Genomic DNA, 17,976 nt, shown 5'->3' with positions numbered 1-17,976 from the left:
GGTGCTTGGGAAGGAAGTGGACCCCCATTTCCGTACAGGAGCCTGACGAGTTCTTTCTGCACCGGAAGTGCATGCGCTGCCGATGTGGTACCTACTGACTGCAGCTTAGTTGGTTTTCGGTTCTTTATCCTGCCGGGCCTTTGCTTCGCATCATGGCGGTAAGGAGGGCTGAGGAGAACGTGGTCTGCATAGGCAGAGCGTCCGCGGGAGGCTGGAAGGGCGTACTCCGATTGCTAGACTGTACTAGAACGAGCGAGGGGAGGGCAGATGGCAGCGCTGGACCGTACCAGAATTGGGGTTTTTGGGGGAGGTGGGCTTCCGAGCTGGAGCTGAGCTGCAGCAGCAGAGATCTGAGAAACGCCATTCATTTCCATGCCAGAGTGTCCCCAAGGGAGTTATCAGCCCCTAATTGAAACTGGCTGTCCAGTTTAGCCTGGGAATGGGCTGTCTGCGGGCGAGAAGACGCAGCCACAGCAGCTGGGGGTGGGGGTTGGGGTGGTTGTAGGGGAGATGGTGTCAGCTCTCCAGGGGTGGACGCAATAAGGGACAGCTGGAGATTCCAGGGATCGTGTTCGGCTTTAGCGCCAAGGGACCCAACTGAGGGGCCGATGGAGCACTGGTGAGCCAACCCCAGGTGGTGGGGGCTATGAGCACAACCAAGGTGAAAAGGCCTGATGTCTCACTTCATCTCTGCAGCCCAAGGGCAAAGTGGGCACGAGAGGGAAGAAGCAGATCTTTGAAGAGAACAGAGAGACCCTCAAGTTCTACCTGCGCATCATCCTGGGGGCCAATGTAAGTACCTTCCTCCCTGTTTCTGTGTGCGACTGGAGATCCATAGGCCTGGGCGCTGTCTGGTGAGGTGTGATACCCCGATGCCAAGGCCACAGCAGAGAACAGCAATCAGAAACACCAGAACACAAACAAGACGGAATGAAGGGCATGAGGTCTTGTTGGGTTGAGCAACCTGTCCACCCCCAAACACAGGGTTTCTTGAGGGGTAGGCATTTGGTACAGTCGTTCAAGCTGCCATTTGGGAGGCACCTCTTCTACAGCAGAGGGTTCAAGTCCTGCCTCTGCTGTCCATTCCAGCATCCTGCTGTTGGCACCCTGGGTAGTGGCAGATGATGGCCAAGCAGTTAGTCCTAGCTGCCCACTGAGTAAACCCAGATTGAGATCCAAGCAACTGGTTTTAACCTGGCCCAGCCTGGCTGCCTGCTGAAGGCATTTGGGGAAGGAACCAGTGGAGGGGAGAACTCTCTCTGCCTTTCAAATAAATAATAAAAGGAGAAGAATAAATATAAGAATTTTTTTCTGGGTTGACTTGGGTGATTGGATACTTGGAACTCAAAATAGGGCCCTTCTCCAAACCCTAGAACAGCTTCTTCCTATGGCCAACTTGAATGATTAGATTTGAGGGAGGCCCATAGTTTGGGGTAGCTTTTTACTTTATTAATTTATTGGAGTGACAAAACTTCCATTTACCACTTTACTCTCCAGATACCTGTAACAGCCAGTGCTGGGCTAGGCTAAAGCCAAGAGCTGAAAACAATCCAATTACTTGTGCCGTGACCTGTTGCTCTCCAGGCTATGCATCTGCAGGAAGCTGGGTTGGTGGCAGTCAGGCATTTCAACATAGGGTGTAGGTGTCCCAACAGGCACTTGGAAGTGCCAAGACCCACCTGCTGGCAGCTTTTGACCTCAGCCTGATCCTGTGTTTGTTTATAGGCCATCTACTGCCTTGTGACCTTGGTCTTTTTCTACTCCTCTGCCTCATTTTGGGCCTGGGTAAGTGTCCTTCCAGGAAGCAGATGGGCACAGTGTCCATAGGGTGAGTGACTGGTGGCCTTGACTTCCCCATTCCTCTTGCCCTGCAGATGGCTCTGGCCTTTAGTCTGGCAGTCTACGGGGCCAGCTACCACTCGATGAGCTCGATGGCACGGGCAGCCTTCTCTGAGGATGGGGCCCTGGTGGATGGTGGCATGGACCTCAACATGGAACAGGGCATGGCAGAGTGAGTGTCCCCCACCGCCAGCCCAGGTGAGCGGCCCCAAGGCTGGGGCGCTGGGACCCCTATAGCCCATGGTCCACAGCTCCTTGCACCTTGAAGAGGGCAGAAGGGAGCTGGACTGGGGCCCATCTGCTGTCCTCAACAGACTCCCTTCCTTCCCCAGGCACCTCAAGGACGTGATCCTGCTGACAGCCATCGTGCAAGTGCTCAGTTGCTTCTCCCTCTACATCTGGGCTTTCTGGCTTCTGGTATGTGGGCTGAGGGGTAGTGGAGGGAATGGCGGTGGGAGGCTCCAGGATTGGGCATCGACCCTTCCCTTTCTCTCATTCCTAGCACAAGGCTTCAAGTTACCTTTTCTCCCCTAGGCTCCAGGCCGGGCCCTTTACCTCCTGTGGGTCAATGTGCTGGGCCCCTGGTTCACGGCAGACAGTGGTGCCCCGGCACCAGAGCACAATGAGAAGCGTCAGCGTCGACAGGAGCGGCGGCAGATGAAACGATTGTAGCCATGGATGTGGTCATGAGCTGCCGACCCTTGGGTGGCTCTTAGAGAGCTGCCTGGCCCCCATGCCTGGAGCAGAGAGGACCACAGGGCTCATGGAGATCTGGAGTGTAGGATTGTTGAATAAACAACTGAATGTAAGCAGTGGCTGTGGGTGATACTGAAGGGACGGGGCCAGAGCAGCTAATTCTCTGGTGTTTCCCTCCTGCTACACACCCAGGCCTGTGGGGACCCTGGAAGCAAAATGCTCTTATATTAGCTAAGAAAACTTTATTTTGGCCTGTGAGTTCTGAGCGTGAATACACACACACATTCACACACACACGGCTAATACTGCTCAAGGTACTGGCCCCTGGGCCTAGAGTCCTAGGGCCAGAATAATGCTCTGGGCCTTCCTCGCTCCTGCAAGCCAGGACCTCCAACAGGCAAGAGTCCCGATGCATCTCCTGGAGGCAGTGCCTTCAGACCTCCAGGCCAGAAGCCTTGCTGAGTCCCAGTGCCTGCACCAGGTCATCTCCCAGCCCACTTTTCAGCGTCCGTCTCACTGTAAACAGGGCAGAGTTAGAGGGGGTCGACAAGGTTAACGAGGGCAGCACACTGGGTTGGGGTTGAGAGCATACTCACAGGACTTGCGGTTGCCACGGGAACGCTTGCGCTCCTTAGCAGCCACGACACGCGGACTGCTCCTGGTTACTGACTGCACCAGCCTGTCCATGATCTCATCTGAAGGGTCACTGGAGCCTGGCGGTTCCTCTGGAGGTGCAGTGGGTGATCCCACCACTGTGGGTGCCACTGGGGAGCTGCTCTGCACCATGCCTGAGGAGAGGCCAAGAGAGATGTCATGCCAAGTCCACCCCAGAACTCCTGCACCAGCTCCCACCCCTGAGCAGCTGTGCGCCCCACCTCTGCTTCGGCGGTTGTGCGTGGTGTCCTCAGGCCTGCTGACCAGCAGGCTCTTCATGCTGGCATGACTGTCGGCATCATCTGGGCCAGGCCCGCTGCCCACGGCCACTGGGACAGATGGGTGGCTGGGTACGTCCCCAGCCACGCCGGAGAACTTCTCTGTCTGGAGAGGGGAGACGGGTGAGCTGGGCGGAGGAGAGGCAGTCACAGGGCTTGCGGGCAACACCTGGAAGGGCATCCACCTCTGTGATCATGCGTCCCCGGGTCTTGTTACGCTCACGGTACGTGGCCCGCTTCTGCTGCTGCTGCAGCACCCGTTCCCGGCAAGTGCGGTACTCAAGTGCAAACTCGCGCAGTGTGTGGCAAAACTGCATGATGCGCACCTCACGGGCTGCCTGTGCCGTGTAGCCCAGGTAGAGCAGGAAGGCATGGAACCTGGGCAGGTTGAAGTGGGAGGGGTGGTCCCACCAAGAGCTGGAGGGGGAGGTAGGGGTAATCCTGCCTCTCCCTAGCCCACGCCTCTACCTGTTGCAGACACGCCGGTGTACCACCTGTAGCATGGCAACCCTGCGGCCACACTGTGCCAGAAAGTGTGTGAGGCGGGCACGCAGTGCGGGGGCCAGCTCGTGCTTGGCCAGGCCCCGCAGGTTCTCCTCAGCTGCCCGGCTCCGGCGCTCCAGCTGCCCCAAGTTCTCAGTCAGTTGCTCAAAGTCCACCTTAAAAGTAAAGGGATTTCAGGATGTCTCCCCTGCTGTCCCAAATAAACCCCTACTTGGAGGCAATTTCAAGCTGGCTGGTGTGGGCCCTTATGGAACACACCAAACTGAGTGCATGTGCTACTCTCCACAAGTTCCTGGTCTGTGCAAGAAGCAGACAAATCCAGCTCCAGTGAGGAAGGGAGGTTTCATGGCAGAAGTGACAGTTAAGCTGAGACTCAAAGACAGAGCAGGTACAGCCAGACAGATGGGAGAGTGTTTCCAGCTGAGGATGCAGCACACACCCGCAGCCTGAGCAAGCTCTGTCAGTGGAAGTAGGGGCAAGGGGAAGGAGACAGTTGGCAGCAGTCTCGGTCAGTTGTGGAGCTGGTGCTCACCTTGGCACAGCGAGTCAGGGCAGGGATTTCTGAGTAGAGGTCAGAGGACTCAGGTCGGCTCTGGAGGACCAGCGAGCAGAGATGGTGCAGCAGTGACTGCCGGCGCACCGTGTCCTTCACTTCGGACACCTTCTCCAGGTAGCTCAGCTCAAAGCCACTGCTCTGAAAGGACCCCGGCTGAGTATGAGCCTGCCTGGCTCCAAAGTCCTGCCATCCTCATCCCCACATGCCCTAACTCACTTGAGAGCCATTGAGGAAGTTGCCCACAGCCAGCAGGGTAGCCAGGATGCAGCGGAAGGTGGCATTGTGCACCAGCTGCTCCATTCCTACTTTGAGGTCAAATAGCGGTTCTGCAATTTCCTGGTGGGAGGTATCAAGAACTCAGGCTACATGTTCATCATATATACTTGTCCCCACCACCTGTCCCACTCCACGAGCCAAATACCCGCTCCATGCTGTCGTAGTCTAGCTTGAAGGCCCAGAGTTGGAGACGGGCAGCCAGGCCCCCAATGGAGGCGAGAGTCATCAGGAAATTCTCAGCTGGGCCCAGTGGTACGTCAGGGTTGGCCAGCTGGGCTTCCTCAATCTTCTGCCGCTCTTCCTCCGTGGGCATCATGGTCAGTAGTTTCTAAGGATGCAGCCATTGCACCAGTGGGCCTCTCAGTGCTGACCTGATGCTTCAGGCATCACTCCGATCCTCCCCGGGTCACCTAGGGAAGCCCCAGGGTCTGGGGACTGTGCTGCAAGAAGGCCAGGGCTATGCCTACCACTGGAGGGACAGCAGGTACCTACCAAGGCAGATGACAAGACCACTCACCCCCATCACTGTGAATACCCACCTCAATGCCATCCTTGCTAACAGCAAATTCATCAAAGTTGAGCAGGGCAGCCTTAATGACATGAACTGGTGGCAGTGTGGTTAGACCAATGTTGATGGCATTGCTGCGCTTGGGGTCCAGCACTGTGGTCATCGTTCGGCGGCCTTCTCCAGCTTTCTGCAAAGTTAGGTAAAGGGTAGTGGAACCATGGGGAAGAGATTAGCTGGGGTGACATCTGTGGGGCTGCTCCAGGGCCCTCCTGAAAAGCCAGAGGATCCCACAACTGGGGAACTGGGATATGTGAAGCATTCAGATGAGCCAAGATTCCAGTTAGGATTCTGCTGACCTGTTCCTGAGCTAAGGGGTCTCAGGAAAGTCCCTCTGCTTGTCTCTGCCTAAGTTTCCACAAGTGGAACTGAGTGAGGAGCTCCAATGGCTCAGCTCTTCCCGCCCTTCATGAGATTAGCTTGTGGGTCAGTAGGCTCACCTTGGAGGGAAGCACATCCTTGGCGCGGGATTCAAACAGGTGTTCCAGCCGGGCTGTGTCTACAGACACGGGCTCCAAGGAGGCCCATAGGGTGGGGCAGGGCCCAAAGCGGCTGCCAGAGCCCCTGCAGCCCCCAGCCAGCTTCAGCTCCCGCCAAAAGAGCTTCACTGTCTTCCTCTTGGTGGGGAGGACTAGGCCATCAGGCACTGAGGGGGGAGGCGGGGCAGTCAGGGGTGGAGGTGGTGGGAAGGAGCCTTTGAGGGGTGGGGGAGGGGGAGGAGGTGGGGGGCCTCCAGAGAGTGGGGGAGGGGGAGGGGGAGGAGGTGGGGGGCCTCCAGAGAGTAGGGGTGGGGGTGGGACGCCTTTCCCCACGTCCACAGACTCCACATTTAAAATGTCTTGATCCTCATCCTCGCCCAAATCTGAGAAGTCCAGGTCCCCGATACAGAGCTTGGGGACACGGGCAGGGAATGCCTGGAAGGGCTCGTCCTTGGGGCTTGGTAGGGTCAGGGGCTCCTTGGGCTCTGACTCCAGGCTCCGTTGGACCCGGAGCAGGGCCCGGGGGGTAGGGCTCTGGGGTGTTCTAGGTGGAGGGGCTACCTCGCGAGAGTCCTGTCGTTCTCGGGAACCTGGCAAAAGGGAAGCAGCTGTCATTTCCACGCCTGCTGTGAAGCAACAGAGCAACGAGGCTCAGGGGGAGATGCTGCCCACCCACCTTCTTACCTAGGTGCCCATCCGACTCATCAGGCACGGCCCCAGCCAGTGCTTCTGCCCGGCCCTGGGCTAAAGCAGCCTGCTTCTCTGTTTCCGCTGCTGCCACATTCTCCAGGAACCGGGCTCTGAGGGAAAGTGCTTGTGAGTCGTGGTATGTGACACAGCCACGGCCCAGAAGAGCGCACACGCTTTGCTGAGCCTTTCGTACTGTCCCCAATTGTAAGCACACTCGGATGTCCAGGAAACAGACCATGCACTGGCATACTGGGGACCTTAAGGCCAGCTCCTGCCCAGTCCTCACCTCTGGAGAGAATTACAACCTACCCCGGGACTTCTACTCAATACCTAGCTTGTAACCTTAGTGCTGGTCATGTTTAGTTTATTGCATTGATTGTACATAAGGACCATGAGAACAGTTAATGGGGAGAACTTTCCCAGTGGGCACATCAGGCTGTGCCGCCCTTGGTTTGTCTAGCAGCTGCTACAAGCTGCATTCTATGTCCAGAAATGGGTCTGGCAAAGTGATGGGCAATCACGCATGTTGAAATAATAAATGGGATCAAGTGTCTGCTTTTTAGCACCCCTGGCTTCTGTCCCTGCCCCTTTCCTCAGCCACAGATTGCTCTTTGACCCCCACACAGCTCAGCACCTCGGACCCCCCCACTAGATTAGGCACCCACATCTTCCAGCTCGGATTTAAGCCTCAGTGACTGCTTCCCAGAGCTTATTCCTTGGGTCCGCCAGGAGGCCTACATCTGTGGACGGAGCTGGAGAGCCCCCCCAGCTCTGGCTGCCTTGGAGTATTTGGCACCCCCGCTGGGGAAGCGAAGCTGAAGCCCTGAGCGCATGGCAGGCGTAGCCAGCTGGCCACTGTACTTACTCCAGCTTGGCCTGCCCAGCAGGGGGCTGGGGGACAGGTAGGCTCTCAGGGGTGCTGGGTAGGGGGATGAGAGGAAAAGGTGACTGTGGTGCTGGCTGCACCCCAAGGCCCCCTGGCTTGCATCCACACACAGCTGGACAGTGCTACCAAGTGCTCCTCCCCAACCGTCGGGGTAAGGGATGGGGTGGAAATGAGGGCTGAGGGTGCAGGACAAAAGGAAACAGTAAGTGGAGACCCTGACATGAGGTCAGACAGGGCTGCAGGCAAGAACAGGCAGCAGACCAAGAGGGCGATGAGGAAACAGAGCAGGGCTAGGGAGGCAGATGAGGATGGGCAGAGGCAGGTAGAACACTGGGTGAAGACCAAGAGAAGCCGTGGGAGGAGGGGGTCCGATCTCAGCCGAGCCCCACACCCCCAGCAGTCACTTACCAAATGGGAGCAGTTTGGTGAAGTCTGGAAAGAGAGAGAGAGAGCACGCGTTTGGGTAGAGGAGGTTGTGGGCTGTGGAGGGGTGCCAAGCCAAGGGACAGTCAAGAAAGAGGGCTCTGACGGCGACCTCCATCTCCTTCCTTACTTGTAGACACTCCTCTCGCCAGAGCTGTCGGCTGAGGGTGCCACGGAAATGGTAGGGAACAGGTTCACTGAGGTTCGGAATCCAGAAGTAGGGCTCACAGGGCTGGAGGCGGGGCCTGTCGGCGAGAAGCGGCCTGTGGAGCTGGAGGAGGAGCCTCTTGGTGAGGCGGGGCCTGTGGAGCTAGAGGCGGGGCCAGTGATGGAGGAGGGGCTTGTTGGCGAGGTGGGGCCTGTCGGTGGGGTGGGGCCAGTGATGGAGGAGCAGGAGCCTGTCGGTGAGGCGGAGCCTGTGGAACTGGAGACCAGGCACGTCAGTGTGCAGGGTCACGCCTGACGGAGGATCCATCCCTCCGTATCTACCCAGCACGTGCTTACCCAGGTTCTGGGGCACGCACAGGACAACCCCCGCCTTCCAGAGATCTGCGGCTCCTCTTGCCCTCCTCTGAAGACGGCTTCCGTCGCTCCCGCCGCCCACCTGCAGCTGCAGTGGCTGCAGCTTCTTCCAAGTCTCCATCCTCCAACCGCAGGGCGCTCTGGAGGAGATGGACAGAGACATGAGCAAAGCAAAGAGGCAGGGCGCTGGGAGCCAGCACCTCATCTCTCCTTCTGCCCTTCTACGCCCCAGGCAGAACCTGCCTATCTGTGTTCCCCCTGCCCCCCACACACCTCGTAGAGCAGGAGCTGAGTGCGCAGGTCCACGTCTGTGCCTGCAGTGCTCAGCAGGCGTTGGACCAGGGCCTCCATGCCCTGCTGCTCCAGTGCATCGGTCACATCATAGAAAGAGTCCTGGTCAGGGAGCGCAGCCAGCGTCTGGAGCATGGGAAGAGCAAGGCCAGGCTGAAGCTGGTAAGGCCCACGGGTCAGGGGCCTGGGGCCCAGGCTGCCACAAGTCCCGCCCGTACCTTGTTGATGAGGGTGACCGTGTACACCAAGAGCTCTGCGTCGGTGCCAGTTTTCTCCTCCAGGATGGACACCAGGTTGGCCCAGGGAAGAGTACCTGGAACACAGAAAAGGAAGCAGTCACGGGGGATGGGCAGGAGGGGGGCGCTCTGAGACAGGAGTAGGGGACAGTTGGGCTCTCACCTGTGGTGCTGGCCACTGAAGTGACTGCCCTGATGAGCAGTGGCGCGTTGCTCTCCGCGTATTCCACAAATACCAGCAGCAGCTTCAGGGCTGTCTTCACCACAAGTCGGGACTTGGGGGAGGGGGACAGGGGATGGTCAACACCTGTGAGTGGGGCTTGGCCCAGATCTGAGAGTCTGGGCAGAAACTCCTTGTGTGGGCCCAGGCCCTTAAGAGTCTCCCAGGCTTAGTGGGACCTCAAACTCACTCATTCCAGCCCTGTGTGCAGAGGAGGACACTGAGGCACTAAAGGAAGGCCTGTGGCCAGGAGAAGGGATGCTTACCAGGCTGGCGCACAGCGTGTACAGCCACTGCACGGTCTCTCCATGGGCCACCACCCCCAGCATCCCATCTACAAATAGCATCAGCTGGCCCAATGCTGCAGACAGGAATGGGAAGAGGTCAGTCGAGGTACGGGGGAGTACAGAGATGGGGGGCTAGGGGAGGGGCTGACCTCGGAGGATGTAGCTCTGGTAGTTGTGGTCTGCAGCAGCACCCACACGGATCAGGCAACTCAGCCCTTCCGAGTGCACAAACTCAGGCACCAGGTCCTTGTCTTCCTAGAGGTGCCAGGGGGACAGTTAGGGAGGCCCGGGACACACATCCACCCCCAGGCCGCCTCTGGGCCTCACCTGGAAGATCTGCTTCAGTGAGAAGAGTGAGCGGCGGAGCTCTGGGCCGCTGGAGCCATACAATTTTTCTGCAAGGGGTGGGTGGGACATGGATGCCATCTCCCTTCACCACAAGTCACCACCACAGGCAATTCCAGGATTCCTGCATTGCTACCCCTCCTTGGTCCTGGCTACTGTGGCACCACCAACCCTGATCTTGGCAGGACAGTTCAGGGGAGGAAAAGAAGGGGACACATCCCAACATTGATCTGCTCCATCCACTGTCCAACACAGGCCAGAAAGAAACCTGACCAGCTGTGCAGTGGGAGGGGGCAAGAGGGCTGCCCTCACACACTCACCCAAGATAGCATTGACCCTCACAGAGAGCTGAGTTCGCAGGATCAGCGTGGGCTTCCGGCCTTTGCTGGAATCAAACAGCCTGGTCAGCAACTCGCGCCCATCCCCCCAGAGGCCCTCCCCCCACACCAAGCCTGGGCAGCCAGTGCCTTGCTGCTCCTAGGAGAGCTTGAGGATTGGCCGGGCCAGAGGGTTTGTGCAAATGCAGGCATCTCAGGTATGCTGGAGAGCACCTTCCCCCCTCATCTCAGGCAGCAGGTAACACTAGCCAGGCTTTGGGATTCCCCTGGCACAGCTCCTGCCGGTGGCAGCAGGTGACCCATGGCCCAGGCTAGAGATCTGGTGTCTTAGCCTTTGGCATTTGAGCCAGTCCTGGGTAGGGGCCAGCCTCACTTCCTGGGCTCCACCAGCTCTGACCTGAGCTCGTCATAGAAGCCCTCCAACATTTCCCGCTGCTCTTCCAGGGACAGCTCGGGATCCAGGTAGTATCCAGAGGGAGACACCTGCAAGGCGCAATCCTCCAGCTGGGGACAAAAGGGAACAGTTGTCAAGGCTGCAGCAGAGGCAGGAGGGGATCCTGTGACCTCCTATCTAGGGTCACAGGGCAGAGAGGCACACAGGGTTCACACTGAAGCTTAGCAGTCACTTCTTCCTTTCTTTTATGAAAAAAATATTTTTTTCGAGAAGCAGTGAAAGAGGAGCACTTCAATCTGCTGATGTACTCCCCAAATGGCTGCAATGTCTAAAGCTGGGCCAGTCTGAAGCTGAGAGCCAGGAGCGTCCTCTGCGTCTTTCACATATGTGGAAGGGTCCCAAGCACTTGGGCTATCTGGGTGTGTTCCCAGATGCATCAGCAGGAAGCCGACTGGAAGTGGAGCAGCCGGGACTAGAACTAGTGCCCATATGAGATGCCAGAGTCGCAGGTAGTGACTTCACCCGCCACACCATGACGCTGACCACAGCCATTGTTTCTTAAGCGCTTGACTGCATGCAAGGCCTGTCTGTCTTAGGCATCAGGCCTTCTTGTCATTTGTATGTACCATCTCCTCCGTTGACTAATGCCTACCTATTTTTTAGGTTTAGGGTTAGATAAACTGTTAAAAAAAAAAAAAACCCAGCTGAAATTCCCACTACCTAGTCTCTGGGTCAGGCACCTGCCGTCCTTGCTGCCGTATCTGCAGAGCCTAGCCCAGCAGCTGGAACAGAGTAAGTGCTTGCTAAAGGCTCATCCAAGCAATGAACATAAATGAGGAAGGGGAGAAAGAGGTGATGGGGAGGAAGTTCCTGCCTTCAAGGAAGTTCACAGCCCTGGAGAACGTGTGTGAGGGAATGTGACCAGCTAAAGTCACCAAGCAGAAAGCAGAAAGGGTGCAAACCTGACTGGCAGAGGGGGTGGTGTTGTGTGTGTGTGTGTTGATTCATAACTCCTCTCCCAATCTCTCTAGGCCCTCCAAAGGGGGTACAGTTACAGGACTTCAGGGGTCCCATGAGGCTGGTGAGTAGCCCGTAGTCAGCCCCACAGTGGGACACTACAGCCTGCCATTGTAGGAAGAAAGCCCATGCTCCATGTGTGTGTCCACTTGCCGGGGTGCCCCCTCCTGGGGTCTGCTGCCACCCAGCACCAGCCACAGCCCCGGGCCCCTGGAGCTGAGAGGCCTGAGGGAGGTTACTAGAGTCTGAGAGTGGCACTCTGCCCTTCCCAGCCACCTCCCCATGGCACTGTGCCTTGTGCAGGGCTCACAAAGTTCTCTCAACTAGAGTGTCTCGGGCCCCAGGAGAACCCTCCTTGCTGCAGTGTGTAGTGGGGGTGGGGGTGGGGATGGTCTTCCAGTCTAGGCATTGCTGAGGAAGTTAATCCAGCATTTGTCCTGATCTTTGGTCAGCCCTGTCCTGCTCCGGACCCAGGCCCAGAGCTTCTAGCTGCCCTATGCTCCCCAGGGAGAATGGGAATCTAGTTCCTCCTCTGGTCCCTGTTTAGCACCCCTGCCAATGCCTCAGGGTCTGCCTTGACTCTGTACTGGCAGTGTAGTCCTGTGGGGCCCTCGGGTGACCCCCCTGCCTGGAACATGGGACATGGGACATGGGACAAACACTCCAGCCTGTTCTCTGTCCTACTTCCTGCCTGGCTGCCTGCCCTCCTCTGTGGGCCTTGGGCGGGTCCTGTCTCCTGCCACTGCCTGGGGGCAGAGTCAATCACTGGAAGCAGGCTTTTGAGGGGGCGGCAGGCTCCAGGGGTGCCCCGGGCCTTGTTCAAGGGGGCTCTTTTCCAGGGCCAGCTCAGCTGAGGGCAACCCCATAGCCTACCTGGTCTGTCTTTCTCATGGTGACTCAGCAGCGACCTACCCCACCCTTGCCCAGGCATTGCCCAGGCATTGCTGCATCTCCCTCCTCCAGGCACTGGAGGATTCTGCTGAGAAACATCCCTCCCCATGGAGTCACAGTCCCCCTCGGGAATCCCCCCACGTGTATATCAGCTTTTTCATTGAAACATTCCTGAACCGGTGCAGAGAACATGGCAGGAATTAGATGCTGTTTCTGCTTTGCCTTCCTTCCAGCCTGGTATGGGAAGCAGACAGGCTTGACTCAGAAACAGCTCATAACTAAATATCAGATCACCCAACTTCCAGTGGGTAATAGTTAAGAAGAGGGGCGGGGTGCTGTAATCACTGCCAACATCAGAGCCGTAATAGTATTATATCCAGTCACCGTTGTAACACACCCAGGTATATGGTCAGCTACCATTATGCACAGTCCAAAGTAGCACTTCCACAGCAAAGCTAGGCCTCTTGTACTATCTCTCCTCCCGCAGGCACACTGGCATGCTTCAACTGCCGGAGAGCACAGGATGACCCTGTCCTATGATGCTGGGATACCTGCCTCCCCTGGGGCAGGACACAGAAGCCCAGGTGCTCCACCTTTCCTTGCCTCCCCAGCTCAGCCCCTCCCCAAGCCACTTCATCTGCCCAGTCTCGCCAGAGTGCCATTTCTAAGGAAAGGAGACAGCCATCCAGGGCTCCTGCTCAGAGTCCTCCAGTTGTTGGGACTGGGAGGAGGTGGAGGGCCACTGGGCTAGAGCCAGTCAGGCAGCCCAGAGAGAAGGCTTCCAGCCAACAGGATGGCACTTGTTTCTCACACTACTGCTCTCTTCCTGTGGACATCATTTTGAGAGCCAAACCTCTGGACCTTATTTCTCACACCCTGGGGCTCAGCCAGGCCTGAGTGAGCCCAGGCTTTGGTTCTTGCTGAGGGTGCTTAGGGCCAGCACAAACAAGGGGGCCACATTCTGGACTCCCTGCTGCCTCTTATCTTCCTCACTTCTTTGGTCTCCATCTTAGGGGTTGGGTGGAGTCTCTCCCCCATTCTTCCCAGGCTGGGTTCCTCACTGCAGCCTCCAGTGCCTGACTTTCTTGGCAGCCCAAATCAACTATAAATTATAAATGGTTTTGCATATAAAGTCAAGTTTAAGGGACCAGAATACCCATTCTCTGATACTTTTACAACCACGTAATCAGTTGAAAATGAAGGTACCAGAGGCATGGGACAGGAAAGATTGAAGAGCGGGCAGAGGTATATGTGGAAGGACTCTTGCTTTAGGAAATAACTGGTTGACTACATCTTTGGATTCCTATAAATAGCATCCTGGCTATGAAGATCCTCTGGGGATAGGGCTGTGGCACAGTGAGTTACTACCAGCAACCCATATCAGAGCACCAGTTTTAGTCTCAGGTGCTTCTTGCTAATGTGCCTGGGAAGGCAACAGAAGGTGACCCAAGTACTGTTCTCATGGGAGACCTGGACAGAGTTCTAGGATTCTGGCTTTGACTTGGCCCAACCTGGCTGCTGCAGCCACTTAGAGAATGAATCAATAGAAGGAAGATCGATACCTTCTCTCTCTAGTTCTGCTGCTTATTCATTCGAGCCTCTTGATAATCGTTTACAGGTGAGGGAAACAAAACTTAGGAAATCAATGAGTGACCGCAGATAGCACAGCTGGGAACAGAAGCAGAGTTGGCTGTGCCTGGAGAGTGATTCCGGGAGGGGTGGTGGAGTGAGGGCTGGAGCCCATGATATTGTCAAGGGTTGGAGACTGTCCTTCAACTTCCAGGATTCTGTGAATACCTTCAACTGGTCCTCACAATCCCAGCAAGAGAACATGACACACATGATCTGCACTAGGTCAGCTGTGCCTACCCCTGCAAGATCCTAAATTCTAGAATCCCTCAGCAGGCTGCAGCCCAGCTACTGTTGTCCAAAATGGCCAGCAGATATGACATGTTAGATAAGAAGGACAGAAAGAGGCCATCATTCATTTCTACACCCCAATCTTCCAAATAGACTCCTATAGCAGGAACCAAAAATGTTTGGTTTATTGCCAACCTCTCTGGAATCTTTGGGGACCTCCCAGTGGTCTGTATCTCAGCGGTTTAGGTTCACAATTAAGCCTGCTGGCTGTGATGGCTTCGGAGGGCAAACAGACTCTTAGGTGGACTGGGAACACTGTCTGCTTGGATTTTTAGCCTCAGTCAGGGAAACAAAGTTACTAGTCCTGAGCAGATGTCCAAGGCTAGCCCCACAGCATGGCCATGGCAGCAAGGTCAGAGAAGCATCCTGGTGCCCCTGGTTGGAGCAGGGAGAGTGGGGGGAAGAGAAGTCAGTGCTGCCTCAGACATGACATAGCTGCTGGATCTCAGGGAAAAGCTCCCAGAGGCCCCTCCCAGGAGCTGGGGGTCAGGGGACACTGCGCACTCATGGCTCAGGAGGCCAAAGGGCTGTGGTCTCTCCCTGGGGCAGGGGTGGGGAGAGCCCTGAGTATCTGCAGGGGTGAAAAAGACACTGCCGAGTTCCCGAGTTCTCCTGGGGACACCAGGCCTGGCCCAGGGCACTGCCAGTCTCTCCCCCACCAACTATGGCCAGGAGATGAGTCAGAGGCTGTGGCCAGGAGCTTCCTCCTAGACATGGAGGAAATGAGCAAGGCTTTCTCAGACCAGCAAACTCTGAATCTTGTGAAAAAAAAAAAAAAAAAGGAAGCCTTCAGGGGAGCTCTGGGGCTAGGTACAGCCCAATGGGATGCTGGGGCAGGGCCCTAGGGAGAAAGTAGGCTGGCCTCACTCTATCAGCAAAGAGAGAGGCAGGAACTACAGGGATTGTGCCAGCCAGTGGCAAACTCAGAGAGCACAACTCACTTGGTCGTGTCCTGTGGCCAGCTGGACAACCGCACAAAATGGAGCAGCGAGTGGCCAAGCGCCCATCTCTTATTTCTTCCCTACATCGTGTTCTGGGTTTTTCCTTCTCTGCAGACCTGAGTCATGTCGGGGCCTCTGGGGTATCAACCACTTACGGGCCGAGGGGAGAAACCAGCTGCTGACATTTCCTGCCAGGGGAAGCCCTGCCCCCAGCTGTGTGATGTCCCTGCCCTTGCCCTTTTCTCATCCCTCTTCCTCCAACCTTCTATTTCGGGTCTGTGGTCATAGTTTCTATTTGGGAAGAGCACATCAGAGTACATATGCTCATTGCTGGCCAATCTCCTTGACCCGGGCTTTGTGGTAACCTAGGGTGCCTGTGTCCATTCCAGGGCCATGGGGTCCTTGGCTGATGAAGCCTGTGGTGGGGTGAGGTACAGGTACAGGGTCTAAGTGGGGGTGAGCAGGGCTGGTGAGAGGTCCCATCCCTTCCCGTGGGAGGTCTTGTCCTATAATCAGGGAGTGGGAGAACTCACATAACCTTTTAAATGCCATAACCTTATTTCTGGACCTGGACAGGGGTAGGAACCCCTCAGTACAGCACCCAGTTTCCATCCTGAACAGGAGGTGACTTCTTGCTTGGTTTGAGGCTCACCTCGGTTTGCCCCCTAAAACAATGACAAGATAGTGGGGGAGCAAGGGACTCTATCAGAAGTCTGGCGGTGGGCAGTCTGCTGGCTGCAGCCGTGTAGTTGTGGTCTTGAGGTGGGGACCTTGCCTGGACAAGCACCACTTCTCAGGACAATGATCTCCCCACCCCTCCCGCTAGGGCTCCGAGGCGGGGCTGGCCGCAGAGAGAGGAATGCAAGCTGGGGGCCCGGCGCCCCAGCACATTCCACAGGAGACCCCGGGCCCAGGGGGCAAGTTTACGCAACTCGGCGCCCCGCTGAGGCTGGGAGGGCGGTGGCGCCCCCGCTGCCTCTCCCTTTTTGACCACGAGCTGGAGCGGATGGGGCTGTTTGAGGGAACCCGGGGGATGGTAGTGAACACGGCCCGGAAGCAGAGCGCCGGAAAGGGCTGACTGCGGGGGGCTGAAGGCTGCGAACCGGAGGGGAGGCACGGCCGGGCCAGCTGGAGAAGGGCCTCTCCCCGCACCGTGCACCCTGCTCCCTGCTCCGGGGCACCGGCAAATGGGCAGGCCGACGGTTTAAAATTAGCCTGGCCCGCCCTCTCCCTTCCAGGCGCAGGCCGATGGGCGGCGGGTGCACCGGGTGGTGGGGGCGGTGACTCGAGGGCTTTTCTACTCGTGCAGCCTCCCACGCTCCGCGTATCCCGGGCCCAACAGCTCCCCGGGGACTTCCCTCATCCAGTGGGAGCCAGCGCTCTGACGGCACTCCCAAGACCCAGTGGCAGGACTCAAGCGAGCCCCAAACACTTCTTAAACCCCCATGCCACCCGTGTCCCGCCCCTCCTCGTGGTCCCGCCTCCACCTCACCTAAAGCAGGTGGAAGCAGGTCCCTCCTTCGCTCTCATCCAGGATCCGTTACAGTCTCAAGAGCTCCCTACAGTTTCCCTGCTCTGGGCAGCTCTCCTGGAGGACAGGCAGCGCGTGGGGCTCGAGCATCTCCCCGCGCGGGCCTCCCTTGGAGGAGCAATCAGGGCGCGCAGACTACAAGTTCCCATCTCCCTCAACTTCAGAGGGGGTGCCTGGCAGGCGAAGCATTGTGTACCCCGGGACCCTGGGCCGACTCTTGTGAAGGCGATTCCTCACTCCAACCTCTCATCGAGGGGCACCTCCTACTGGCTTTCAAGGAGACGACCCACAACCCCGGATCGCCCTAACTTCTTGGCCTCCGGTCCCCTCACCTTGAGCGGTGCCCCCAGCAGGCGGTGCAACGCGGGTATCTGCGGACCCAGGGGCAGTGCCCCGTCCAGCGTGCAGGTGGGGGCCCGGCGCGGCTCCGGGAAGTTGGCACATGCGAAGGGATCGGTATCTTCCAGGTACTGCACCCTCACGGTCACCGCCGCTACCGGCTCCCCGTCCCCGCGGTCTTCCCCACCGGCCATGGCTTTGCCACCGGCCCCGCCTCAGCTTCGACTCGGATATCCCTGCAGTTTGGGTCGGGCCGGACCGGACGCCCTGGAGGCGGAGCTGGGCGGAGATAGGGCCGAGGAAGTGGAGCGGGTGGAGCCAAGACGCGGCCCCGGCGGCGCGGGGGGCGGGCCCGGCGGCGGCCACTCAGAAGGCGTGGTGGGGATCCCGTTAGTTCACTGGCCAGGAGGGCGGGAAAGCTCGAGCTCGCGCCTCCTCGGCGAGCGCGCGCAGGGGGCGAGGCTTTCTGCCGGCCTGGAGGAGGTAGGGAGGTTCTCTCGGAGGGCTGTTGAGGGCAGGTAGGGGGCCAGTTTCTCCAGATAGTCGCCGGCCTGTTCTCCTTCACTGCAGCAACGAAATAGCCTTAGTTCCTTCCTTTGGAGGGCTGGATAGATGTGCTTCCCTCATTTGGGGAGAGCAGTTGAGAGGGGTGTCTTTTCGGTTTGGAGCAAATGGTGAGGGATTGCCTTCGATTTGAAGGAAAGGGTGGGATCAGTTCAGGTTTTTTACGGCGGTTGGGGGGAAGAATAGGAGAGGTCAGGCAGAAAATGTTCTTCCCTTGGGGCCTGCGCCTGGCATATCAGGCTAAACTAACGCCTCCCATAAAGGCGCCTGTTTCACTTCCTGCTGCTCCACTTC

At 57.6% G+C, this 17,976-nt stretch overlaps 2 protein-coding genes across 6 annotated transcripts; one reads left to right on the top strand and one right to left on the bottom strand.

Annotated features, from left to right (window-relative positions):
* The first annotated feature begins 28 nt into the window (after positions 1 to 28).
* LOC121158004 (transmembrane protein 208) lies at positions 29 to 2,648 on the top strand. 2 transcript variants are annotated; one of them, XM_040982545.1, is made up of 6 exons: positions 29 to 158; positions 697 to 792; positions 1,726 to 1,785; positions 1,875 to 2,011; positions 2,172 to 2,256; positions 2,374 to 2,648. In XM_040982545.1, exons 1-6 carry the CDS (start codon positions 153 to 155, stop codon positions 2,509 to 2,511), a joined length of 522 nt encoding a protein of 173 aa, XP_040838479.1. In that variant the 5' UTR covers positions 29 to 152; the 3' UTR covers positions 2,512 to 2,648. The 2 variants fall into 2 exon arrangements, 1 of the variants encoding a protein (XP_040838479.1); XR_005884126.1 differs by having other exon boundaries at positions 53 to 158; positions 1,875 to 2,037; positions 2,374 to 2,492.
* Positions 2,649 to 2,762: 114 nt separating this feature from the next.
* On the bottom strand, positions 2,763 to 17,377 carry LOC121158003 (FH1/FH2 domain-containing protein 1). Of its 4 annotated transcripts, XM_040982542.1 has the most exons (24): positions 17,112 to 17,377; positions 10,483 to 10,589; positions 10,068 to 10,132; positions 9,730 to 9,797; positions 9,552 to 9,657; positions 9,382 to 9,476; positions 9,059 to 9,170; positions 8,878 to 8,972; positions 8,642 to 8,785; positions 8,351 to 8,508; positions 7,977 to 8,156; positions 7,832 to 7,855; positions 7,403 to 7,456; positions 6,532 to 6,647; positions 5,809 to 6,437; positions 5,343 to 5,498; positions 4,949 to 5,131; positions 4,744 to 4,863; positions 4,504 to 4,665; positions 3,936 to 4,126; positions 3,653 to 3,845; positions 3,411 to 3,573; positions 3,132 to 3,323; positions 2,763 to 3,051 (listed from the first exon to the last, which is right to left on the bottom strand). In XM_040982542.1, the coding sequence occupies exons 1-24, from the start codon at positions 17,310 to 17,312 to the stop codon at positions 2,969 to 2,971; spliced, it is 3,597 nt and encodes a 1,198-aa protein (XP_040838476.1). In that variant the 5' UTR covers positions 17,313 to 17,377; the 3' UTR covers positions 2,763 to 2,968. The 4 variants fall into 4 exon arrangements, with proteins under 4 accessions (XP_040838476.1, XP_040838475.1, XP_040838477.1 ...); XM_040982541.1 differs by lacking the exons at positions 7,403 to 7,456; positions 7,832 to 7,855 and having other exon boundaries at positions 7,977 to 8,270; XM_040982543.1 differs by lacking the exons at positions 7,403 to 7,456; positions 7,832 to 7,855 and having other exon boundaries at positions 17,112 to 17,376.
* Between the last annotated feature and the right edge of the window lie 599 nt (positions 17,378 to 17,976).

The sequence above is a fragment of the Ochotona curzoniae genome, unplaced genomic scaffold (genome assembly GCF_017591425.1).
Source record: "Ochotona curzoniae isolate NIBS_2020 unplaced genomic scaffold, NIBS_Ocur_1.0 contig_3622, whole genome shotgun sequence".
NCBI classification, from domain to species: Eukaryota; Metazoa; Chordata; class Mammalia; order Lagomorpha; family Ochotonidae; genus Ochotona; species Ochotona curzoniae.
Note: the sequence above shows the minus strand (reverse complement) of the source record. Positions and strands in the feature narration are given on the sequence as shown.

Excerpts from the sequence above, each read along its gene's own strand:
- LOC121158004 (XM_040982545.1), top strand. Across the intron at positions 793-1,725 it reads GCATCATCCTGGGGGCCAAT|GCCATCTACTGCCTTGTGAC; the intron begins GTAAGTACCTTC and ends GTTTGTTTATAG. Across the intron at positions 2,257-2,373 it reads TCTGGGCTTTCTGGCTTCTG|GCTCCAGGCCGGGCCCTTTA; the intron begins GTATGTGGGCTG and ends TTTCTCCCCTAG.
- LOC121158003 (XM_040982541.1), bottom strand. The coding sequence starts at position 17,312 with ATGGCCGGTGGGGAAGACCGCGGGGACGGGGAGCCGGTAGCGGCGGTG. Across the intron at positions 5,132-5,342 it reads TTAGCAAGGATGGCATTGAG|AAACTACTGACCATGATGCC; the intron begins GTGGGTATTCAC and ends CTGCATCCTTAG. Across the intron at positions 3,052-3,131 it reads CCGTGGCAACCGCAAGTCCT|TGAGACGGACGCTGAAAAGT; the intron begins GTGAGTATGCTC and ends CCCTGTTTACAG.